Source organism: Barbus barbus, assembly GCF_936440315.1.
Source record: "Barbus barbus genome assembly, chromosome: 34".
NCBI classification, from domain to species: domain Eukaryota; kingdom Metazoa; phylum Chordata; class Actinopteri; order Cypriniformes; family Cyprinidae; genus Barbus; species Barbus barbus.
Genome location: NC_136762.1, coordinates 4,693,833 through 4,721,621, shown reverse-complemented (window position 1 = coordinate 4,721,621; position 27,789 = coordinate 4,693,833). Strand labels below are relative to the sequence as shown.

Here is a 27,789-nt window from a genome sequence, read left to right as displayed (position 1 = left end):
CCAAACTCGAGACTAGTGATCAGAAACAGCTGATCGTGAGAGGCACAGCATCTCAGTCCGTAATGTCATCTGAGGAGCTCGCACGGAAGCTGCAGCGCAGGCTGGACGCCGAGCAGCGTGACACTAAACCAGGCTCACCGGAGCAGACAGAGCCACCGCCGCCGGAGAGACCCAGCACCGCTGCCAGCTCTGAACTGACGGAGAAACTCAACCGCAGACTGGACATCCATGACGGCACGGCGAGACCCAAGCAGATGAAGGTGTTCAATCCCTTCACCGAGTTTAAAGAGTTCTCGCGCAAACAGATCAAAGACATGGAGAAAATGTTCAAGAGGTCAGTTCATTAATCAACACCATTTAAAACCCATCCACTGTCGTTATCAAATATATTGATCTAAATTAAGATTTATCCAAGTTAATCAAGAGAGAAGTTTGTGTGCGTCAGAGAGTTCTGGGATCATTGTGTTCTTGGATCAGAATGAATGGTGCTTTTAAATGAAATCCCTCATTTATTATTTTTGATATTTTGTCTATTATTTTCTTGATAGTTATTTTATATTAATCATTTTTATTACATTTTAATTCAAATTTACTGCTTTAGCCTACCATTAAAAGTGTATTGAGTTTAAAATAAAATGGTAAATAAAACAACGTGAATGGAGTATAGTTTTATGATTGTATAAAAATATAAAACAATGCAGGGCATAAAATAAAACAATTAACACTGTGAGGAAAATAAAAATGAATATGAATGTAACATTAAACATGAGTTACATATAATAACAATAATGCATTTATATTGCAAAAGCATTGAACAATAAATACAATTATGCACATGGAGAATTATTTACCAAATATATAGTGAGTGTAAAATAACATGAAATATACAATAGATTCTGAAGCTCATATTAAATGAACATGGATGCTCTCTCTGAGCATCCTTGTACAGGGCCAAAATAATGTTTTGCTCAGGGGTCTCTCTCTCTGAACAGCCATTGTCCTGGTTTCCCTCATTATTTCAGTACAAGGGTCCACTCACAAACTCGATGTCCCCATGGAACCCACTCCATGTGCAACAATGCCATCTTTGTCTGTTTGTGCATGTGTTTACATGCAGGGACTTGGAGGAGTCTATGATGAGAGGGAGTCTTTTTGGTTGCATGCAGAGAACCTTCATTCATTTTTATCATATCATTAGATATTTTTATTAATCCCATCAAACTCAGAACCGGGTCTCCAGTAGTGCATCAAAACCCTCCAGATAATAACAAATGGCAAACAATCCAGTGTTTGATGCTGTTTCACCACACAGACTTTGTTTCTGCATGTCATCCTCTGCTGCCAGGCCATGATTTTTCCAGAGTTATGCACACATAAGCATGTTAACAGATTTGTTTTTATCTGATCCCAAGGTTAATTATGCCTTACAGAGACTTTACAATGGATGATGTTTTTTTGCACTGTACATAAAATAGTTATAATGTTTTGCACATTGCTTCATTAACAGTAACGCTCAGTCAAGTCTATTAGATTATACTGCGTTATAGGAAAATAACCCAATCTGTAAAGGATATGAAAGTGTGGATGTCCCATAAGACTAGGTTACGTCAGGACCAAAAGGTGTGTCTGTTTAAGTCATAGAAGTACATACTCTGGCCCACTTCAGATCAGTTCAACCCAGTTTCATCAGAGATTAAAAAAGATGTCATATATAAGAAGAAAATGGGTCAAAAGCAGAGTTAACACATTCATAAACACAACTCGCACCTACACACTTCTGAATTAGCACACTACCCTGAATAGATGGATAGAAATTCATGTAAATTTGGGGTCCTCACTTACATCTTCACTTACATTTTTTTACTTTTTTATTTAGCAAGGACATTTAGTGTGTTAGAAAAGATTTATATTTGCTTTTCTTTTAAAAATTTCTATTCATCAAATAATCCTGAAAAAAACATCAGTTTTTGCAAAAATATGAGGCTGTACAACTGTTTTCAACATTTGATAATAATAATAAAAAAATGTTTCTTGAGCATCAAATGAGAATATTAGGATGATTTCTGAAGGATCATGTGACACTGAAGACTGGAGTAATGATGCTGAAAGTGCAGCTTTGCATCACAGGAATAAATTACATTTTAAAATATATTAAAACAGAAAACAGTGGTTTTAAATTGAAATAATATTTCACAGTTTTTACTGTATTTTTAATCAAATATCTAATTATATCTTTGTATACGTGTGCATATTTCTTTGTTTTCTCCATTCAAGCCTCTTTAGCACAGGGAGGGCTGTTGACCTGGAATGTGTCCGGCATGCAGAGGGCAGGACCAATATGCCAACGCCATCCTCCTCTTTCTGTTTGCTATTCTCTTTTTCTCTCTCTCTTTCACTTTCTCTCACATACAGTACCAGGTCACTCTTATTAACCCTGACCTGTTTCATGCTGCTTCAAGTAGTTCATATAGCCGTTCTCAGCATATCTGCGGTTCTAAGCAGATCTGGGATCTGTTACTGGACTGCAGTGCTCTGAATGCCAGGCTCTATAGCTGAATCTCTGCCCCAAGCCTTGGCATCTATAAATACCACAGCAGGAAACCAGAGAGGACAAAGAAAGCGTCCACACACAAAAACATGCGATGCACCCGCAATTACGTCAGGGCATGCATGTTTTCATGCATCCACACACATTTCTGGGCCGTGTGTGTGTAGGAGTGTGTTGCCAGTTGCTGAAAGCAGTTGCTGTTCTGGTCAGCAGATTCCCAGTTGTCTTTTAATCAGGGCAGGCAAGTGTGAGCATGTCTTTGTGGGGGCTGTTGAAACCGCATCGAACAAAGAAAGTAAGTGAGGATGTTGCGTGAAATGGTTAATAAATAGGCTTTTATGCAGCACTTTAACAGTGAAGGTTGAGCTATTTATGACCTTTCAGAAACAATGAGCTCAGGAGATGAGATTAGACGGCCATTCAGAGCAAAGATACGAAACACCCTGATAAACATTCACATTGTCTCAGATGTTTCTCTTTGAAATACCTTAGGAGAAATAAAAACATGCACATTTGCTAAAACGTTAGATTTGATTTAATACATTTACTGTGGATTGTAGGTTAGATAATTAGTAACATTTAATGCATTTAAGAAATTGTTTGTCCAAAAATGAAAATGAGAATGTAATCACCCTCAGGCCATCCAAGATGTACATGAGTTTGTTTTTTAATCACATTTGGATAAATTTATCATTACATCACTTGTTTACCAATGGATCCTCTGCAGTGAATGGGTGCCGTCAGAATGAGAGTCCAAACAGCTGATAAAAACATCACAATAATCCACACCAGTCCAGTCCAGCAATTAATGTCTTGTGAAAAGCTGTGTGTTTGTAAGAAACTAATCATTCATTAGGGTGTTTTACTTTCAACTATCATTTCTGGTCAAAATATGAGTCCATAATTCATAAAAATCCATCCTCTGTCGTCTCTCACATCAAAATCCACCAGCATATGTTTAAAACCGTTTTAGACTGTTTTCACTTGCAAACAGTGCTTGATCTGTCTATATTTCTCTCCTGATTCAGATTAGATGACTTTTTCATATTATGGATAGAGGACTCATATTTTAGCCAGAACAAATGATTTTAAGTTTATTACAAATGCAGATTTTCAGTTCACAAGACATTAACTGATGGACTGGAGTGGTGTGGATTATTGTGATGTTTTCATCATATGTTTGGACTCTCATTCTGACGGCACCCATTCACTGCAGAAGATCCATTGGTGAGCTAGTCAGATAATGCTCATAATGAGGTCACTTCTAACATCCATGTGAGGTTATTGTGACTCTTTTTCGGAAGTAAAATCTGACTTTCTCTATTTTGCTGTCTAGGTGAATATAAATGCGATCTCATTCATGCCTTTCTTTCCAATGTGGAGAGGGAGAGAAGTAGAGATGAGGTGATGTTCACCTGTACTTTTCTGCCACAATGAGCAAGTTCTTTCTAAAAGCATCACTCAAACCGAAATAGAAACACGTGCCCACTCCTTCAATCTCAGCCTCTTCACTTTCACACAATGTTCAAGGCAAACCCTTCTCTCTCTTTCTCTCGTGCGCACACGCGATCTTGCTGGTTGGTGTGGCAACAGCTGGGTGAGACTCTATAAATACTCTCCTCTGTTAGAATCTCTTTTTCCTGCTGTTTCTGCTGGCCTCCCTCTGCTGCGACTGGAGAAATCTTCATGTCAACACTCACTTCAGAGTGCCGCTAGTTTAGGTTGATGCGATGCATATGCTAGAATGCAATTTGCATTGATAAAATGGTTTGAAATGGCATATAGCGCTCAAAAGTTTGGGGTTGGTCTGATTTTGTAATGAGCAAAAGTCTCTTATGCCCACCATGGCTGAATTTATTTGATCAAAAATAGTGAAAAGAGTAGTATTGTGAAATTATTACAATTTAAAAGAACTGTTTTCTGTTGTAATATTTTGTAAAATGTCATTTATTCTTGTGATACAAAGCTACAATTGCAGCATTATTACTCTAGTCTTCAGTGTCACATGATCAAAATTAAATATTAAATTAAATTTTTAGTAATGCTCTTTTATTTATTGATTGTGATGAAATTAATTGTCATCATAATGGAAAGAGAGTACAAAGAGAGTGTCAACAATAACAGCACTTTACTTTTAGGGGAACTATTCCTTTTAAAGCAGTTTTTACATGTGTTTGTGTGTAGATTTGACTCTGGTAAAGACGGCTTCATTGATCTGATGGAACTGAAGCTGATGATGGAGAAACTTGGAGCTCCACAGACACATCTGGGCTTGAAGAACATGATCAAGGAGGTGGATGAAGATTATGACGGCAAGCTCAGTTACAGAGAGGTGTGTGTATATGTGTGTTTGTTTCACAGAATAGTTGCAGCTTCCCTGTTGACTGATTTAATCTAGTGATTCAATCTTTTGAGAAATCACACTCCATGCAAACACTTTAGACTCACCTACTCGGACGATCCGATCACAGCACGTTTGTGAGAGATAACATCTCTGATGTGGCTTCACATTTACATGTCAATCACATTTAGTCACAATTGATGATTTTCCTATATATGAACAGTTTATTTGCTTATTTGCAAATTTAAAAAAAAAATCATGTTTGCCACTATCTTTCAAAATACTAGGTTTTACCCATTTGTCATCAAGAAGTATGTAATCATTTAAAATATGATGAAGTTTTGTATGATCACTTTTTTTAAATATATATTTTATTAAGTACAGGTCAGAATAAGTATGTTGTTTAATTTTTACATAAATATATATGTAACACTGAATTACAGTGGAATGTTGGAATTTCACCCATATTTTGACATCTTTATTATTTACAAAAAAAAAATTAACACATAAAAGTAGACACTTAACTTGAATTTATATGCTTTCCATGTACATAAAATCACTTTATACATTTTATTACAAAACTACAACTTTTACTACAGAAACACCTTATCAGTTTTCTAAATGTGAGCCCCTGCACACAAACAGGTGACAGTGCAGCTGTGTTCAGTACAGTCAGTCTGTTGTGTGTCAGATGTTGCTCTCATTCTTCAGATTGGACAGATATTCCACATGGATAAGATTACACTCGCACACACACACACACACACACACACAGAGAGAGAGACAGATTGTGCAGAGAAAGGGGGGGGGAAACCCGATATAAGGTCATTTTTGACTTCTCCCTTCCCCTCAATGAAATCAGTTCTGTTTGGACATGATCTAAAAATCATTCAAACTAAATTGCAGTTCAATTTTAACAACCAAAATACATTTTTAAAGCATCTTCTCTTCAGTAGGCTATACTGTGTAGTTCTGCAGTGTCTTTTATTTTGGGGAAAAAAACAAAGCTGATGGTTTATATGCTGACATGGCAACTGATATCAGATTCTTTTGTGTTTATTTTTAGAATTGCATAGAAATGTTGATAACCTTTAAGCCACTGAAATTTCCCTGTATGCCTAATCTGTCCATCTCTGTCAGTTCCTGCTGATCTTTCGGAGGGCCGCAGCAGGTGAGCTGCAGGAAGAGAGCGGACTGATGGCTCTCGCTCGACTTTCAGAGATCGACGTCTCGACCGAAGGCGTTCTTGGAGCAAGGGATTTCTTTGAGGCAAAGGTTTGTGGGGTTTTATGTTTGTGTTTTTTGATGCATGGGCAAACACTTCTCCCATGCTCTTAGGCGTCCCCTTGTGGTCATATAGTGTAAGTACACGAAAGGCTGACATCTACAACGAACACATGGTCTATAATGTTACAGAGGACTGTTGATAAACTATAAAAATATATACATTTTAGTTGAAGCTCTATGTCCTGAATTATTTACTTAAAGTACATTCTTTTAATAACGTTAAGCTTTCAAAATATTATTTATTGTATTAAATGAAGTGTCAAATACAGGTCCTTTTCAAAAAATTAGCATATTGTGATAAAGTTCATTCTTTTCTGTAATGTACTGATAAACATTAGACTTTAATATATTTTAGATTCATTACAACACAACTGAAGTAGTTCAAGCCTTTTATTGTTTTAATATTGATGATTTTGGCATACAGCTCATGAAAACCCAAAATTCCTATCTCAAAAAATTAGCATATCATGAAAAGGTTCTCTAAACGAGCTATTAACCTAATCATCTGAATCAACTAATTAACTCTAAACACCTGCAAAAGATTCCTGAGGCTTTTAAAAACTCCCGGCCTGGTTCATTACTCAAAACCGCAATCATGGGTAAAACTGCCGACCTGACTGCTGTCCAGAAGGCCATCATTGACACCCTCAAGCAAGAGGGTAAGACACAGAAAGAAATTTCTGAACGAATAGGCTGTTCCCAGAGTGCTGTATCAAGGCACCTCAGTGGGAAGTCTGTGGGAAGGAAAAAGTGTGGCAGAAAACGCAGCACAACGAGAAGAGGTGACCGGACCCTGAGGAAGATTGTGGAGAAGGACCGATTCCAGACCTTGGGGGACCTGCGGAAGCAGTGGACTGAGTCTGGAGTAGAAACATCCAGAGCCACCGTGTACAGGCGTGTGCAGGAAATGGGCTACAGGTGCCGCATTCCCCAGGTCAAGCCACTTTTGAACAGAGAAGCAGCACTGGACTGTTGCTCAGTGGTCCAAAGTACTTTTTTCGGATGAAAGCAAATTTTGCATGTCATTCGGAAATCAAGGTGCCAGAGTCTGGAGGAAGACTGGGGAGAGGGAAATGCCAAAATGCCTGAAGTCCAGTGTCAAGTACCCACAGTCAGTGATGCTGGTGTTGGTCCACTGTGTTTTATCAAGGGCAGGGTCAATGCAGCTAGCTATCAGGAGATTTTGGAGCACTTCATGCTTCCATCTGCTGAAAAGCTTTATGGAGATGATTTCATTTTTCAGCACGACCTGGCACCTGCTCACAGTGCCAAAACCACTGGTAAATGGTTTACTGACCATGGTATTACTGTGCTCAATTGGCCTGCCAACTCTCCTGACCTGAACCCCATAGAGAATCTGTGGGATATTGTGAAGAGAAAGTTGAGAGACGCAAGACCCAACACTCTGGATGAGCTTAAGGCCGCTATCGAAGCATCCTGGGCCTCCATAACACCTCAGCAGTGCCACAGGCTGATTGCCTCCATGCCACGCCGCATTGAAGCAGTCATTTCTGCAAAAGGATTCCCGACCAAGTATTGAGTGCATAACTGAACATAATTATTTGAAGGTTGACTTTTTTTGTATTAAAAACACTTTTCTTTTATTGGTCGAATGAAATATGCTAATTTTTTGAGATAGGAATTTTGGGTTTTCATGAGCTGTATGCCAAAATCATCAATATTAAAACAATAAAAGGCTTGAACTACTTCAGTTGTGTTGTAATGAATCTAAAATATATGAAAGTCTAATGTTTATCAGTACATTACAGAAAATAATGAACTTTATCACAATATGCTAATTTTTTGAAAAGGACCTGTATATGCAACAATTTTTGCATGTTTTTAAAAATTATTTTAGTTACATTTCAGTGAATCCTTTTACTTTTTTACATGATTATGTATACGTATTTATTTTTAATAATAATTTAAATTTAATTACATTATATTTTAATTAACTTTACTCAGCATTTGCATGATCATAGTCTCATTTAGGAAATTTAGCTATTTAGGATTATAGACCCTATTTGGCAAGTGTTATTTTATACGCAATTATAATATTTATTAATATTTTTAATTAGTTTGTATATTCAGTTTAAGTTTTAGTAATGTTGATTTGTGCTTTATTAAATAATTTAAATAAATTTGAACTTTGGTTGCAGTAATTTTAGTACTTTTAGAACGGATTTATTTTAATCAATTGCCAAGACAACATTTTAAGTTTTTTTTTAGCTTTACGTTTTAATCTAAAATTTGTTTTTATTTCACCTTTATTTCTGTTAATGAAAACTACTTTTTTTTTACTACTTTTAGTTTTGCTGTATGGTCTTAAGCTTCAAATTTAGTAAGCACACTTAACAAGAAATTGATTTATAAATTGATTTATAAGGACAACAGCAACAGTAATGCATTTATTTAAATTTGTTATAGGCATATGACACATGTATTGTGTATTTTGTGTGTGTTTGGTAGGTTCATGCTCTGTCTGTGCGCAGTAAGTTTGAAGCAGAGATACGAGAAGAACAAGAAGAGAAGAAGAGGATGGAACTGGACAGAAAACAACGGCATGCTGCATTTAAAGAGCTGCAGTCCACATTCTGCTCCTAAAACTATAGTTCAGCAGATCTACACAGTTTACTTGCACACAAGGACATACACGCATGCACACACTGCTTCTCGAACCTCACACCTATGTGTAATCAAAACCACAGCCAAACACTGAACAAGTAGCACTAGCGTTATTAGCTGCTTACAGCTATCCTGAAATATGCATGAGGAATTTGTTTTGCAGGTGACGGCTGTGGAGAAGACGAGATGACGCGAGTAATGTAGGACTTAAACTCTAATAGACTAGATTGTGCTTCTATTTTATTCCAAGCAGCTATATATTTTTAGAAACAAAAATGTTTATTGTAAAGGTATTCAGTGTTAATCATCATTTTAAATACATGCAGTTCGTGTCGTGGACTAAATATTGATTATGACCAACAGAGTAAATAAACCATGGAAACAAAGGGTCAAGAAATATAATTTTTTTTTTTATAGATTTTAATCAAGCATTTTTTCATTTTCTCTTTTTGTCAACTGTTTTCTACATATTTGTCAGCTAAATGTTAATTTTTTAATTGTATTTTATCAGATGTTCATAAAATCGACCTGTAACTCTAGTGTTTTGCCAATTACGTAAAGCCCATTAAATCACTGTATTTTTCGAAAAAATATTTTTGCATGTTTTTTTTTTTAAATTACTTTAAAATGACATTTCCGTGAACCTACATTATATTTATATTATACCTACATTATATTGCTATATATTTACGTGCATATATTATATTATACAGTAATTTTATTAATTTGCATGTCTAATCCTACTATTTACTATTATAGGCCCTATATGGAAAGTGTTTTTAGTGTTATTTATATTTCAAATTGTGTATAATAATGTAGCCTTTTATGTATATTTAGTTTAAGTTTTAGTGATTTATATTAAGTTTTAGTACTGAACCTACACATAGGAGCTTGATAAAAATACTAATTTTAGATGAAAATTCCAGATGGCACTTAAACTCTTAAAATAATATATATAATTTCATATGTGCAAAATGTACTGTAATAATTGTTGTATCAGTGGCATTTATTTTCTCTGAAGCGCCTGTAGGTGGCAGCACAGGAATTGGTCAACAAAACATGCAAAACAAGTGTTTTTATGACATAAATTGTTTAACTATGTAATATTTACTGCTAATAAGGCATAAAATGTTCTGTAAGGATAAAAAAAAACACGACCATAACATTTTCACAGATATTTTAATCCAGTCTTGTGTTCCACATATCAAAATAAAGACATTTCTTTTACAGATCAGTTTCCACTCGGTGTAGCTTGAAATAATTTGATTAGTGGCTTGTTTGCAGGAAACTGAATGCCTTCCAGAGTTTAACAATCATGCTTTATACATATAATAATACAGTGAAAGCAGTCAGTCTTTCCTGATTGACAGTACATGTGCATAATCACCTACAGAGTAAAAATCATACAGTGTTGTGCCACCAATAAGATTGTGCTTTTTTTTTATTATTGCATAGCATTGATATTGAGATTTTCTTTCCCAAAAATAACCTAGTAAATAATCTATTTATCTATATACTTTACATAACCGTTAATGTTCAGTTCAGTATTCGATCTCTTCATCCAAAAGTCCATTTCGTGACTTTGGTGGGAAAAATAAAAGTTTGTCAGTAGGCACTTAATAGGAGTTTTAATGCACACTTTAAAGGTATAGTTAAACCACATACAATTTTTTTTTATTTTATTTCCATTGAGTATTGAATAATAATAAGAGTGCTACAGGGATGATATTTTTGTAGGCCAAAACCCAGAAACAAACATTTGGTTGACTTCTGGTTTCTGAAGCCAGTGTTTTTTTTTGATTGGGTTTTTGGTTAAATGCATTAATTTAAATGTTATTAACACGGGCTCAAGATATTTAACTCAATGACATAACTCATTAGTAATACTATTTTTTTTTTTTTTAATCTTTCACTTAAAAAAAAAAAAAAAAAAAAAAAGTAGGTCGCTAACAAGTGTCTAAATGGGACTACAGAGGCTGATCACAACATTAAACGTCATGTGCTGAATAGATAAACTTATCTTCTCACTTCTAGTCTGCTTTTATAGCCTCCTTGTGTTTATAGTCTCGCTATTGCAAGCTTTTTTAACTCCGACTTTCAGAGAAAATGTCAGACTGAAAGAGTTGTTGCAAGCTTAAAGGTGGGGACTTTAAAGTCATGTGACCATGGTGTAGTTTATTTCTAGCCCATGTTTAGCTTTTTACATGTAAGGAATTAAAAAAAAGTTTCTTGGCCACCGACCACCAATTTATGTAATAATAATAAAAAAATGTAAAAATGCTATTGGGTTTTCGTCGAGGGAACCAGGGTGATGTGAACTTCTGGGTAGGAATACAAAAATACATCACTGCAACGTTCTATATGAATATACGAACATCCACTTCTGTAGAGTACATCTATTCCTAATATATATATATATATATATATTAGTTTGATAAAAATACTTTATGTACAAGGATGACCCTTGTCTGTGTAGCCAGTGCTGGTAGTGACAGATTACATGTAATCCGGACGATGTAATCAGATTCCAAAAAAAATACTTTTCTTATAGATTACATGATTACATATTAACACAATGGTAGTATTCATAATTTGATTTGCGCTAGTTCTTCTTTCTCTCTCTCTCTCTTAAATTTTCCTTTATAAAATTCTACTGCTTTTATACACTTGGAAAGTGTCCAGCTTTTCATCAATTCACAACCCCCCTGTAGTTCATTCATGAATTAATGTAATGTTTAAAGCACTTCATGATGTTGAACACAAAGAATGAAATATATTTTAGGTCAAAAGTAATCTAAACATTACCTAATATGTGTAATCCAACAGATTGTATTACAAACTATCATTTCCATTACGTAATTTGTATACAGTAACAGACTACAATTTGTAGTCGTCTACCCAGCACTGTGTGTAGCGCTTTAATAATTTATATTTTGAAAAAGGGCCCTTCTGACTCCGATATCGACAGGTAATGAAGGGAAAATGTCCAGGCGCCAAATAAAGAAGGGCTCAAACTCGATGGTTTTATGTTGTCAGTGGATTCAGGGTAAAGATGGTCAGTTACGCTCATAAAATATTAGAGATTCTTCTTATTGCCAACAAGATCTTAAGCCGCCGTCACTCATCTGTGTTGCTCTGGAAAACACAAGTGTGACTGTAGCAGCAAAAATGGGTTTGATGGGTTTCTAACAGGACAGGGTGACATCTCAGATCATAACTAAGTGAGGTTGTCTTTTGAGATAAAAAAAAAAGTCATAAACTGGAGGATGTGTTGTCAAATGAAATGCCCGTTTCATGAGCGGAGAATTCTTCTAAAACCATACACTAAAATAAAGCACTACTACTACACCCGATCACTGCCTTCTCCGTTGATCTGGACCACCATGTGCTCTTTCTCCAGTGCGTCGCCGGTGTGTGTGTTTGGGAGTGTGAGCGGACAGGGCTGCGTGTCAAAATAACACATGCTTTCATCTTTGCTCCGGCCTTTTCCAAGCCAATACGTCACCTTGGAGAAGCAGCTGCCGTACTGGATCTCGTCGGGCAGGTAGGAGGTCCTCTTATGGTATCCGGAGCCTGTGCTCTCCTGGGAAGCGGTGAGGAACACCACCAGCTCGAAGTGTTTGGTGCTTGGGCCGTTGTTTAGAGGGCTGGATGAAGTTAGAGGGTGATAAAAGGTCAGAGGTGACAGGAAAAAAGGGCAAGGTCGTGACCCCAGGCTATCGACGCAGAATTCCATTGAGGTTTGGTGGAGCTCGTGATCGTCACGCTCTTCGTAGAGAACGGCGCTCACGCACACATCCACCAGTGGCCTTGGAAGCAGGTTACAGACGCGGAACATCAGGCAACGTTGACCTCTGACCTCGCACACTATGGCCTGAGGGCTGAACAGGATTCCACCGCAGCGCTTTTGAGGGCGGGAGAATTTAGCCACAAATGCACCTGAGCAGTGACAGAAAAAAAGAATTTGAATAAAAAGGTAGTAAATAAATCTGCAAAATAAATTGAATAAGAAAGTATTTATATGAATAATAATAGCAATACAAATTTTATATATATATATATTAGTGCTGTCAAACAATTAATCGTGATTTATCGCATCCAAAATAAAAGTTTTTGTTTACATAATGTGTGTACTTATTTATTATGTATATATGAATACACACACATACAGTATATATTTTGGAAATATTTACATGCACATATATTTATATTCTTATATTTGATATATATAAATATATATAATGTGTGTGTGTGTGTGTGTGTGTGTATATATATATATATATATATATATATATATATATATATATTCCTCTGACAAACTTTGCCACAAATGCACAGGAAAAGTAGTCATGGGGAAAAAATTATAAAGGAAATGATAAAAAAAGGAAAGATTAGAAAGGAAATGATTGAAAGAAACTAAATAAAACTTCAAAATAAATGATTTAACCAATAAGGTAAATACATTTAATTATATTATAATTAAAGGAAAAGGGAAGTGGTGTGTGGCCAAGTGACCCATACTCAGAATTGTGCTCTGCATTTAACCCATCCAATTGCACACACAGTAGTGAACACACACCCGGAGCAATTGCTGCAGCGCCCGGGGAGCAGATGGGGGTTCGGTCCCTTGCTCAAGGGTCTCACCTCAGTCGTGGTATTGAGGGTGGAGAGAGTGTTGGTTATTCACTCCCCCCACCTACAATCCCTGCCGGACCTGAGACTCGAACCCCTTGAAGATAAATTTGTCAAACCTTGCCACAAATATACTGAGAAGTAAGAGAAAAGAAAGAAAGAAAGAAAAAAAGTTATAAATTGTTTAGAGACAGAGAGATTAGTTTGAAATGTCACAAACTGTATTTATTTTTAAATTTTATTTTCACCTACTTTATATATACATGGGCAAGTACAGAAAAACACTTAATTTCCAAAAATACAATTATCTGTTGCCCCTGTCTGAATTGTGATTCAGTGAATTCTACTTCCTGTCATTCCAACTTCCTCTTCACACTCATAATTCTTAAATTCTGAATTTTGCACAATCCTGGCCTGCATCCCAGTGTGCATACTATCCATCCTAAATTTTGTGTGATATTATTAATTTTCGATACTATTTAGGGCAGATAGTGTGGATAGTATACAGGGCTGGTCAAAACTCCTAAAGTGGCCATAGGTTTGACTGGTTTACCTGAGCAGTCAGCCCCTGCTGGTAGATTCTGTAACTACACATTTTTCTAATTTTTTTTCTCCAGTTGACAGCCAATACAATTTTTGTAAGCTAAGGTTTCATTATATTCTAGTGAATGATTTTAAAAAGTATATATGGATTTTTCTCTGTTTGCTGTCTTTGGTATCAAAGCACCAGATATTTGTTATAAAAGCGTGATTAGTCACATGACACCTGCAGCTCAACTGATTGGCTCACAAACCTGTCTGCAGATCTCGGTGCAGTTGAGCTATGATGGCAACATTCAGATTGTGTACTTCACTCCTGGGCCACCAGTACAGAAACTGCCATTAAGATGAATGGGAATGTTAACGGATGGCTATCTAAGGGTATTACAGAGCCCCTTGATAACACTGTCATCTTGAAAAGTTCATGCTACTTGTTTCTGGCAGCATTTGTAAGTTCATTTACAGTTTTTGTGTTTTTAACCTCTTAACCTGCATCCCTAATTTGGAGCATTTTGTGAAAAATGACATAACCAAATAAAAATGTCTGTAGCTCTTGAACCCGAAGGTATATATTTAAAAATCTGGTATTGTTTGAAACTAGATACTTGAACCTTTGTTACTCTAGAGTCATACTAACTCAAAATTAGTATAGCAACAGAGTAAAACAACGTAAAATATACATGAAAGTGACTCGCAATATCTTTTAATGAAACTCACTAAGGGAAACTAAGGGAGACTTTGACGCCAAAGGCCTGAAAACACCATAAAGATAAAGCTGAATATCTGACCATGTTTTGATTCAAATTTGAGGATGATACTCTCAACAATTTAGCTTCTGTAAGCTCTTATTTAAAAAAAGTCTAGGCGTCCTTTCAAAAAAAGCCATTTGGAGACTCCAAATGGACACCTGGTAACCAAATGTCCAAATGAGTCAAAACTACATAATACATATACAGTTGGGCAAAAAAGTATTTAGTCAGCCACCAATTGTGCAAGTTCTCCCACTTAAAAAGATGAGAGAGGCCTGTAATTTTCATCATAGCTACACTTCAACTATGAGAGACAGAATGGGGAGAAAGAATCCAGGAAATCACATTGTAGGATTTTTAAAGAATTAATTTGCAAATTATGGTGGAAAATAAGTATTTGGTCACCTACAAACAAGCAAGATTTCGTCTTTTGATTTCAATATTTTGCCGAGTGTGTTATTGTGCTGATATCTGACTACCGTGGACAGCTGCAGTTTTTGATATTCTTCATATTCTGTGTGGTCACTTCACATCAGTGATTAATTAATCTTTTCATTTCATTTTAAATTGCAATAAAGCCATTTTTTCTAAAAGTGTACATCTTTTGAGTCAAATTGTTACATTTAATCAGTCAATTAAGATAATACACATTTAGGCTGTTACCAAACAAATGAAACCAGTATCATCAAAATGAATCTTTGCAGAAGTTGCATCTGAAGTGGAATTTAGATGTATTTACACACTGTTTAATGCAGCTCAGAGGGACATGGAGTGATTTAACCAGTTACAAATGCATAATTTTTTGACATTTTAAACATAAACATTGAATATTGATATTTAAAATTATTTTAAAAATGAAAATAGACTTTAAATGTGAAATTAAAACCACCAGTAGGTGGCAGAAAGTCGCTGGTAATAAGTGAGTCATTGAGATTTAACCAAATCATTTAAGGTTGATTCAGGAACAAAGCACCGTCATGTTGCTCAGAGATGCAAAACAGTGCTGTGGCTGTTTGGAATTATTTTTTGTCTGCGAAATGGAGCAAAAACAGGCTATATGGTGTCTAAAACGTAAGTCTCTTAATATTAACTTATTGTATATTGAACTGTTGTATAAAATCAATATCACATTTGTTTTCATTCTTAGTTTTGAAGAAAAAACGGCACTCTTCGTGTGATTTTAACTATATGAAACTTAAATATATACATTTTATGCCCCCCATATCTTGAATTTTGCGATCATTCTTAATGCATTTTAATAGACTGAATCATGCAGTGAAATAACACACTCTAAATGCGCACGTGCACTGTTTAACAGGCTTCATCGCCACGTAGGCTAATGTATGCCTGCACTACAAAGGTTATTTGTTTGGTTTTTGCAAAGTACTCCATATTGTCAAATTGCACATGGTCAAAACAACAATTACATATTATCGCAGACTATATATATCGCACACCCCTAGTTTATAGTTATAGAGACGAAAGTGTCACAGTGACGGCAGGGTGTCGTTGGACGTGGACAGGGAAGTCCGAAATCATTTTAATCCTTCTATATGATTTATGTGTGTTGTTCTTGTTGTGTTCAGCCATTAGTGATTACTGTCCTCTTGAATTGAATGTCGATTGCCTGTGCTGGTTATTACACTTAAGGCATGTGACTGATGTTTGGAGTTTCTAATTAAGTGTGCTTTGCATGAGATGTCACCATATTTATAGTGTGCTGTGAATCTGGAATGAGTATTTGATTCCCTTTTAAATGCGTGTTCACGGTTTAATGAACTAATATGACCAGTATATGTAATCAGGATATTTAAGTGAGACAATGCCATATGGCTGCTATTGTTGTTAATAAAGTGTAATTCTTTATAATTCTTGTTTTGGAGTGTGTTTCGTGTGCTCCTCCCGGACCAGACCGGGTCAGAATTAAAGGTGGTGGCAGCATAGGTCATAATCCGCAATAAAGCTCGCCAGCGGCCCCTAGTGGTGGCTGAATTCATTACACTGTACACATTACACGGCAAAATATTGTCTAATTATCGTTATCGGAAAAAATCCCAAAAAATATCGAGATATCATTTTTCAATATCGCACACCCCTACTATAAACTATGATCAAAGTTCATCATCATGCATTGATTAATTAAATGTTGTAGCAAAAAAAAAACAAAAAACAAAAAAAAAACAATTGCAACCAAATGATGTGCTCGTGCGACCAACTGAGAAAGTTAGTCGCAAAAGTGCGACCAGTCGGAAGAATGAGTCTAGAGCCCTGATTGAGCAAGAGTTTTGCTATATTAATTTTAGTATCAATGATATGAAGGGAATGTTTCTGACGCGCTGCCGATCGCTACTATGAAGCAAGCGAGAGAGTGAGATTTATATGTAATGTTTTTCTTGGGCTGAGTCTGAAATCTGAGAGAGATAAATAATAACGTGGTTTTGAATATTACTTTGACTGTTAGAATAACACTTTAAAACAAAGCAACATTTGTTGCTTTAATTGCGCAACTTCAGTTTTTTTTCCTTCAAACTCAGTCAAAATGTAACCCTTGTTCCCGATAGGTTTTTTGTTACATTTTGAGACATTTTGTTTGCACTGTGTTTGCACTGAAAAGATATGAAGACTGTAATATATTTTCATCTTACTTCAGTTAGCCTATTTTTTTATGTAACCTATATGTTCCCTGTAGATTTTTTGTTAGTTTGATACAAAAGTATTAAGATATGAATCTGTTTTTATTTTTATTATTATTAATAAAATAGTTTTAAATTCACTTATCTTTTGAGGCTGGTTACTTTATGGTATCGATTTAGTATCGATACCGAGGTATTACATTTCGGTATCGTACCGAAGCCAAAATTATGGTAATTAGGCCATACCTAATGCAAACACAGCGGTGCTTCGTTTATGAACGAATGCGCATTTTTAAATGATTCATAAACTCATTCATAAATAGAGTCAGTTTTCTTCCTTCCTGAATTAATGCTGTTCGATTTATGAATGATTTAAGGTTCTAGCTGTTCGAATGAGTCAGTGACAAAGACAGTGACTTCTTGATTTTAGTTTCATTTTTAAGTAGCCTATAATTTCAGTTATTTGAATAATTGAATATGGCAGCCAGCGGGCGGCTATTTACACTTATTAGCAAATAGGGATAGATGCTATTCACACCAGTGGCGAGTAGGCCCACCCTTTGAGAAGTTGGTAATTTTCAAATGGATGTAATTTATTAAACGACAATAATAATAAAAGTCTTGTTTCACTATAACCAGGGCTAAACGACTATTTCGTTGACGAAATTTTTTTCACTGACGACAACGAACGAAAAAATTATGACATAAATCTATTGACATTTTCATCAACGAATAAAAACGAGACGAAAATGTTAGGGAGGGACGATTTGGGAAGAGATTCATTCAGAACGAATCCGGTGCATAGAAGGTGGAAGTAAGAGGAGAGCAGACATATGCATAAATCTGACGACGTAAGAGAACTCAATTTCTGAGCGCAGACACTGAAGCATACGCACACAGAAAGCTTGTCTCACGTGAGTACTCCTTTCACGTCGCATGAACGGAGAAATACACACAAAATTATGTCGAAATGTCCGTTTTGATGAGTATTCACGTAAAGAGTAGGGAGAACGTGTATCAGTAGGCCTACATTGCATCTGTCACCATGCATTCGGTTTTAAAGGGATAGCAGCCTAATTTAGTTGCTATTGTCCGAGTCATTGATGTTAATCAAGCAACAAAAGAAAGACATACAAGCACTCACTGCTCTTGACTGCAGAACTTTAGTAGCCCTAAAGATTAATCTAAATTTATTTATAGAAATAAATATGTCTGCTTGAAAGAATGGTAAACAAGTTGTTATAAAGAATGCATAATTAGCCTATAAAACCATTGGTATTTCATTAAAAAGAAGACCATATTCTTGTTCTTTATGAGAAGTGGTTTTATTTCATTTTAACAAAGGCATGTTGTGTGTCACTGTGGTTAAATTGCAGTCTATCATGATAAAAAAACAATATCAAACCTATATAATGAGTTTGGAAATTTTAGAGAAATGCTTAATAAATGTACTGTAACTAAACCCATTAGATTTTAGACGACTAAATGTACTGTAGATTTAGTCGACTAAAACTAGACTGAAACTAAAAACAATTCAGATGACGAAAATATGACTAAACCTATATGGCATTTTACTCAACTCAACTCAACTTTTATTTATAAAGCACTTTCAAAGCCATTAGAATGGACCAAAGTGCTGTCCATAAGTAGACTAATCAATAACAAAATACTCTAAAATACATACAGACATTAAGTTACATTAAAACAAGACACAAAATAATCAAACAACAAATCACTCACAGTTCTCAGACCTAATCAAATGCCAAAGGCTTGATTAAATAAATAAGTCTTCAAATCCTTTTTAAAAATATCCATACTTGATGAGGTTTTTAAGGATAATGGCAACACATTCCAAAGTAAAGGAGCCGCAACAGAAAAAGCGCGATCTCCACTACGCCTCAAACGAGACCGTGGGACAGTTAGGAGCATGTTCTGGGAGGAGCGAAGATGACGTTGAGACTGATAAGGAATTAACATGTCTTTTATGTACTCAGGAGCCTGACCATGTAGTGCTTTAAAAACAAACATCAACACCTTGTATTGTATTCTGTATCTAACTGGTAACCAGTGAAGGGATATCAATAAAGGTGTTATGTGATCCCGTTTTCTGGTATTTGTTAAAAATCTCGCTGCAGCATTCTGGACACGCTGAAGACGAGTAACCAGTGATTCACTTATGCCCAGATAAAGAGCATTACAATAGTCCAGCCGGGTTGAAACAAAGGCATGTACAACAATCTCCAAGTCCTTGTACGAAAGGATTGATTTCAATTTAGACAGTTTTCTTAGCTGGAAAAAAGATGATTTCACAACGCTGTTAACTTGACGATCAAAGCGTAATTCAGAATCGAAAAAATCGTAATTCAGAATTTTAGTCAAAAGACTATGACTAAAACTAAATCAAAATTTTCTGTCAAAATTAACACTGCTCTCAACTTATCCCTCTACAAAGCCTATAAAAATTAGTCTTCATGTATTTCACAACACTTCAGCATGTTATTCTCATTAAGTGAGGGTCAGTTTTTAGGATTTTTTACGCAAGCAAAGTCTCTGAGAACCTGACACCTTGTAATTCTGGAGACTCCAAGGTTGCAGTTCTGGAAAATGGTGGCGCTGGAGTCTAAATGTTTGATGGTTTACACCTAATTCTTCACATTAATTCTTAATTATTTTGCAGTCTTATCTTCTCCACCTGTTTTTGTCTAACCCCACTGACCCAATGAGCATTTCGCTGACCAATGGTCATGTCTTAACTTTACAATTTCTGTATTGCATTAGTTTTAAATATTTCTCATTGGGGATTTAATATTTTTTTTACTTTTCAGTTAAATCTCTTTTTTTGTCTCATTTTATCTGTAAAAGAAAACGTGCCTGATAATTCTGCACACATGAATATAAGGAGTTTTTCACTTCCAGCTTTCATGGACAATTATATATCACTTATAAATGATTAATTACAAAATTAATAGTAGTTATTAAGATTGATGTGGTTTGGAATTGGTCAAATGTGCTTGGAAATAAATATGATCAGAATATCAACGTGTCTAATAATTATTCAGGCACTGTAAAGATTTTCACAATTTTGAAATAGCGCCATAAACTAAATTTATTTAGGCCTTGAATCCATATGTCTGAAATTCAAGTACTTTCAAGAAGCGTGGGAATCATTCTTTCATTTCACTAATCAGTCTTTTTTATTATTATTAAACACATGGGGTCATTAATGATGCTTACATTATAACATGTGCAAATTCACACACAATGTATTTTTAATTTGGCCAGATTTTCATTTTTAGAATCTAAAACAGCTAACATGAAACAAAAGCTGCAAATACATAATAAACATAAACATTCAAGAGAACGGTGTTGAAACTTACGTGTCAATGCTATCCCTGCCTGAGGTGCATCTCATGCGCATGTTTCTGCTGCTGCTTCTCACCACGTCCTCCAAAACACCATCAAACGCCTCAAAAACTCTTTTGAAGTCGACGATCCATGATGGAGATATTCAGATGTAAGCTTTGGACAAAATCCGTTCGCTGATAAACAGACGCCGGTCTGTGTAAGCTTCGTGCGTAAAGCCGAGAGCGCACGAACACACGCGAACTTTACGCAGGGCTATTCTGTAAACATGCTCAAGCAAACTATGCAAACTGTCAATCACTGTAAACTTTCTTGTGGTTGGCTAATACTTCCATGCATCAAAACTTTGCTGGCTAGGCATTAGCTGGCTTCAAACACCCCAATTCTGATGTGCCAGGATTTCATGGACTCCCTGTCTGTTCCGGGTTATAACCTTGTGATTGATGTTGATGAAGAGAGATGAGGGAGGGCTATTTTTACTCGGAAGAGACGATTCTGCTGGAAATAGAGGGCGTTTCAAAGCTGGAATACGAATTAGAATGGATATTTCTTGGAAAATGGATAAACTCGAATCGCTGATGTAAACAAAGGAGGATCTTTCGTGTTTTCCCCTATTTTTTTCGTTGTTTTGGATTAAAAAGTGGGATGCATTTTGAAGAGTGGACCCTTCCCTTGAAATGTATGCCGGTGTTTCTTGGAATAGTCCGATCTGACCAGAGCTAAAGGCGATCAAATGTAAGTACTTCACTTTCACTTTGTACATGTTTAAATGGCCTGTCCTTCAGCATTTATGTTAACCCTTTCCTCTCTGGTGTATTGATTTCAAAAACAAGCACGGATCATTAATCTTGAGTGTTTTAGCTTTCAAATGATATATAGTAAATGATAGTTGATTGGATATTGTTCGAAAACAAAGGTAATTAAAAGCGCAGACACGCCCAAACACGCCCTTCCGGCCCGCCCGCGGGTCAGTGCGGGTTAACAGGTTTAATAAACTAAAACATTAAATATCATGTATCCCTGATTTTAGTGCATGTTACATCCATTTTATATTTTTTAGTTCAATAGCAGGACATCTACATGTCCTTTTGCATTTCTTCTGAGGGCGTCAGTATGGCTTGTCTGCTTTACAAAGCCTGAATTGTGATGCATTTACATTTACCCTAAAGTTCAGAGGAAAAGTACTCGTGATACGTTTTATTTAAAATATACTCATCAAAGAGTCTTTTACTGGTGCTTTGCTGAAAGCATGTGAACTCAGTCCCATGACTGATTACATATCTCTTAAGTCTTTTATCTGTAGGTCATTGTGAGATTTTCTGAGTTAACTAATTGGGGAAAGAAGAACTTTCAGAATATATGTTGACTTCAGACTTTAAGTTACATGTAGTTTTTGCAGTTTGGCTTACCTACACTGTAAAAAGAAAAAAGAAAAAGTTGAGCCAACTTAAAATTTTAAGGCAACCAGCTTCAGCAGATTTTTGAGTTCTCTCAACTTATTGAGAGAAGCGCTCTCTCCACCCTCAATACCACGACTGAGGTGCCCTTGAGCAAGGCACCGAACCCCCAACTGCTCCCCGGGCGCCGCAGCATGGCTGCCCACTGCTCCGGGTGTGTGTTCACGGTGTGTGTGTGTGTGTGTGCATTTGTTCACTATTCACTGCTGCGTGTGTGCACTTGGATGGGTTAAACGCAGAGCACCAATTTCGAGTATGGGTCACCATACTTGACAATACGTCACGACTTTACTTTACGACTTTACTTTTTTTGTAGGAGATTCTCAACTTTTTGTTGTATAAACTTGAGTTGAGTAAACTCAAAAATCTGCTGAAGCTGGTTGCCTTAAAATTTTAAGTTGGCTCAACTTCTTTTTTTTTTACAGTGTATAAACAGGGCAACGTGCTTAAAAATTCAACGTATGATGATATTTGGTTTAAGCATTAATGGAAATGTGTGATTTATGTGATTTATTTATAAATCAGTAAATCAATAAAATGTATCATTATAAATTATTACTTGTGTAATTTGTTATTGTGTAATATATGTTATTGTGTACTTTAAAAAGGTAGGTTCGTCAAGACAAATAATAAACAAACTGTAACAAGGGTTATTGTAAATGCTTTTGTTTTGTTTTGTTTATTAGCTAACATTGTGCTTTTAAATCCTCACTGTAATTTTTTTTTTTACTGCCAGGTGCTTGTTGATTAAGCCTTACTTGTGTTGAATCTGGAATATTCTTGCAAATTCCTCTAAACTAATTTAAAATCTATATTTCCAAGGAAAGTTACATCTCTTATATAGACTTCATGCAGTGAAGTAGAAGACTGGAGTGTGGTGTGTACCAGTGATGAAGGCCTCCAGCATGAGTCCCAGCAGCATCTGCAGGGCGAGTAGTGCTATGGCGGTCGGACAGTCAGCACTGGGGTACATGGTGCCGTATCCAATGGTCAGCTGTGTCTCGAGGGCGAAAGAGAAGGCGGCGGTGAAGCCTGTCACGTGTTTGACACACAGCACATGCCCAGGCGGTGGAGAGTCGTGATCAGGCACCTCCAGGTCTCCGTTGACTTGGGCGAGCAGGTACCACAACACCGCAAACAGCAGCCAGTGAAGCAGGAATGAGCCGCAGAACGCCAGCACCACCCAACGCCACCGCAGCGCCAGCCACGTCCCCCACATGTCCCGCAGGGCCCCGAACCACGTCTCTCTGGAGCCCGGGGCACTGCCTCGCATCAGGCTCCGGCCGTCCTTGCTGACCAGCCGCTGACGGGGAGGTTTGGCCATCAAGGAGCAGGAGACGGCTTTTTGGTCACTGGTGGTGCTTGTCATGGTGATGGAAAGATGCCAAGTGGCTGGCACCTGGAAAGGTGAGCAAAGAGCACCTCATATCAGCTACACATGCTGCATTTCTACACTTTTGCTTATGAAAATCTGATGTTCGTAAAGGGAAGTTCACCTCAAAAAATTAAAATGAAATTTCAAATACTTGTCAATCAAAATCTGTATGTTTATCTGCTATTTAGTTCTGTGAAACACAAAAGGAGACATTTAGAAGAATTTGTATGAGGTGTCTTATGCTCCAAACTTTTATTTTTGAGGAAACAGGCCTTAATTATTTTATTATTACTGTAAATTAGTGTAAATTATTAGATTATTAGTAATCAGTGTAAATATTTGACCCAAAAATAGGTATGCACTTTTTCACAGGGGAAATAAGTAAATTACTCTTAACCTGATTTTAATACATTTCTTGAACAAACTGATATAAAACAAGTTACAAAGATATTGTGGTGACATATGTTTGCTTTGTTTCATATGCCCCATAATTTTCCTATAAGGAGAAATTGGTCCGGGTTCTTATGGGTTAAATGTTTTTAGTAAATTAAATTAATAATTTTTTTCAGTGTAGAAAAAACAAATAACAAATCTTAGAACATAACAAAATTATAAAAAAGTTACTACAAAATTACTAAAATGGAAATAAAAAGTAAAGCTAAATCAAAGCTATGTAGAAATACACACACACACACACACACACACACACACACACAGTATATATAATAGCCTAATATAAATACAAAAGCACATAACAAATGACTAAACCTTTTAAAATAAAACTGAAAATATAAAAAAGCTATAATTTAAAATATGAATAAATATAGTATATAAATAATAGTAAAATCACTCAAATCTATCATATTGCTTTCAGGAGATTTAAAATATGATGTATAAGTTGTTTTAAAAAACCTTAAAAGTAGTTATGGTGTTTGTCCTTTTTTTGACACTTGCAGCTGTAATAATGTAAAAAAAAATATTTTTGGTTTGCAACAACATTTAAGGATGACAACAACAGATTTTCGGGTGAACTATTCCTTTGACATTTTAACCAGCAGTATGAACATTAGTCACCTGTGTTATTATTGAGGAAGGGAAGGCAGAGCGGTTGTGTAGTGTGTGTGGGTGATTTAATTGGTGATGTTTCTCAGTGGGGTGTGTGTGTGGAAAGGACAGCAGGAATGTATGTTTAATCCGCTCTTTTTTGTGCTGTCTCTCTATGGCAAGCCGTTTTGACTTTTATTCCTTCTCAGGATATGAATTTTTGATATCAACAATTCAATTGTTACTAGTTAAAATGCTAATTCTTGATATCAGGAATTATATTTCTACTAGTAACAATGGCTATTTTTGATACCAGCAATTACATTTCCACTAGTTAAAATGCTAATTCTTGATATCAACTGAAAGGAATAAAAGGATAAAATGGCTTGCCATAGTCAGTCTGTTTAATGATATTAGATTGTGTGCTACAGAACTTGACAAAGACTAGTGTACCAGTCACTTGTATAGGAAGTTAAATATGTCTGTAAATATCATGCAGGCGCACTAAATGAGTGTGAGTCTGTTTGGATGCCAACGCTTCAGGTTAAACTGTAAATAAGAGGAGAGTGTCACATTTTCATTTAACAAATGTTAACTTGCCCTCCGGCTTCTCTCCCGGTGAGGAGAGGGAATGTTCCGCTTCTGGATGTTTTCCTAATGGGGGAAAATTGCTGGCTGAAGATGAGTGAGGTTTACTTTAAATCTTCAAATTCTAGCATATTGTGACCTGACCTTGACCCCCGCCAGGAGTTAAAATGGGATTTCAGGGTTAAGAAGTCCCTAAAAGTTTGGTGGTGTTTCTGGTGAACTTAAACAAGATATGGCATGACGATTCAATGTAGAATTTTGCAATATTAATATATTTACTGGAAATAAAAAATAATAGCTAGAAGAATAATGATAAAATAAATTATAAAAAAAAAAAAAAAAAAAATTCATTACATTTATATAGCACTTTTCTGTTTTTCTAAGCACTCAAAGCGCTCTATATTGAGAGGGGTGGTGTCTCCTCGTCCACCACCAGTGTGCAGCATCCACCTGGATGATGCGACGGCAGCCATAGTGCGCCAGAACGCCCACCACACACCAGCTTACTGGTGGAGAGGAGACAGTGATGAAGCCAATCAATGTAAGGGGATGATTAGGAGGCCATGATGGTCAGAGACCAATGGGAAATTTGGCCAGGATGCCGAGGTCACACTCCTACTCTTTTCGAAAGACATCCTGGGATTTTTAATGACCACAGAGAGTCAGGACCTCGGTTTAACGTCTCGTCCAAAAGACGGTATAATTATATTAAATATAATTATACTTGCCAAGGCTAAATAATTTGATCAAAATACAGTAAAAATATGTGACATATTATTTAGACTTTTTTCTGTTTTAATGCATTTAAAAAAGTAATTTATTCCTGTGATGGCAAATTTACAAATTTCTAATTTAAAGACTTCAGTGTCACACAATCCTTCAGAAATCTGCTGATATGCTGATTTGGTGCTCAAGAAACAGTTCTTGTGATTATCAATGTTGAAAACAGTTGTGCTGCTTCATATTTTTGTAGAAACCGTGAGACTTTTTTTTTTTCAAATTTAAATGACACAAAGTTCAAAAGAACAGTATTTATTATAAATAAATTTGCAACATTAATTTAATGCATCCTTGCTGAATAAAAGTATTATATATTAGCTTAAATATAGTTTAGCATAATACAGTAATTTTAATACTTGAAATATTTCAGTTTTTTATTTTAATAATAATGTTTTAAGTTTTTAAGATTTCAAGTTTTTCATCAAATATTTTTGTTTTATTTCAGCTTAATTTAAATTACAAAAAAATTCTAACAGTTTTCATTTTGATTGACAATAACAACAATGGAAAAGACAGAAATTTAGGATAATATTCAAAGATTTTACTTAAAGTTCCATTCCGTACATTCCATAATTACACCATTCTGGCACAATTTTTTATTATTTTTTACTATTTTATTTATGGTTTTAATGTTTTAAGGTATACATTACTGAACTGCCTCAGTAATGTATACAGAGTGGAACCATTTCTTATTCTAATATATATATATATATATATATATATATATATATATATATATATATATATATATATATATATGTATATATATATTTATGTGTGTTTAGTTGATGTCAGTCAGAAATGAGGACACACCTATTGCAAATATTATTAGATTGACAAAATGCCAATAATTATTTTTTCACCCTTCAATTGGAGGTACCAGAACACCATTCTGGATCTTTGGCCCAATATAACCCCTGCTCCCTGTCCATGAAGTACGCATCCGATTAGACAAGTCCATGAAGATTTACTGTATATCTTAACCTAAACTTCATGATGGACTCCATCACATGATAAATCACAGTAGACCCTGTAGCCATGTGCATGTTTGTGGCGCATGTTATTCATGTGATCAGATCTGGTCACAGGGCGATAAAAAGACATCTCTTTTTATGTGTCCTGTTCCACGGATTAACTCCAGGCTGATAATGTCAGCTCTACCTCTAGTTTACCACAGTCTGTGGACATCTGATGCAAAACTATGGCTTTTCATGTGTGAATATCATTCATGTACACAGATCCTTTGCAGACAGAGTCATTGCCACATAACCATACTGTTGCTTGTCTTTATACAAGATTTCATTAACTTATGAATGATGTGCTTTCAGTAGACGGCATGACACTGGTCATATTTACAAATGGAACTATGAAAAGATGGTTTTATACGCACACTGCTTCTTTTATTTACGGCCAAAAAATTGATTTGATCTTGTTTTTCAGTAAAGATAATATCTAAACATTCTTAAATCAAGACATTTACTTGAGAAGCAAAATGATATATTATAAGGAGTCTTGGAAAATGTCTCAAAATTAAGTTTATACTTAAAACAATGAAAATATCTGCCAATGTGGTTAGAAAAAAATTTACTTAATCTAAAGAGATTATTTTTCTGACCTCGCTAGCAGATATAAATTTCCTGTTTTAGGCCTAAATTTGACACATTGTTAAGACTTGTAGACCCTTATTAGACCTAACCCTTTCTTAAATCATTTTGCTTCTCAAGTAAATATGCCTTGATTTATGAATGTTCAGATATTTGTACTGGAAAACAAGACAAAAAATACTGAATAAGAAATACATTTTTTGCTGTCCACCTAATCAAATGA

General features: G+C 35.6%; 2 protein-coding genes across 2 annotated transcripts; one reads left to right on the top strand and one right to left on the bottom strand.

The window, feature by feature from the left end:
• The first annotated feature begins 14 nt into the window (after nt 1-14).
• On the top strand, nt 15-10,715 carry LOC306854213 (EF-hand domain-containing protein D1-like). The gene is made up of 4 exons (XM_079392045.1): nt 15-334; nt 4,733-4,880; nt 6,030-6,164; nt 8,646-10,715. Exons 1-4 carry the CDS (start codon nt 63-65, stop codon nt 8,778-8,780), a joined length of 690 nt encoding a protein of 229 aa, XP_079248171.1. The 5' UTR covers nt 15-62; the 3' UTR covers nt 8,781-10,715.
• Nucleotides 10,716-12,144: 1,429 nt separating this feature from the next.
• Nucleotides 12,145-23,544, bottom strand: LOC306853881 (inward rectifier potassium channel 13-like; the record flags this gene model as incomplete). Its single annotated transcript, XM_079391549.1, has 2 exons — nt 12,145-12,740; nt 23,061-23,544. 2 exons carry the CDS (start codon nt 23,542-23,544, stop codon nt 12,145-12,147), a joined length of 1,080 nt encoding a protein of 359 aa, XP_079247675.1.
• Between the last annotated feature and the right edge of the window lie 4,245 nt (nt 23,545-27,789).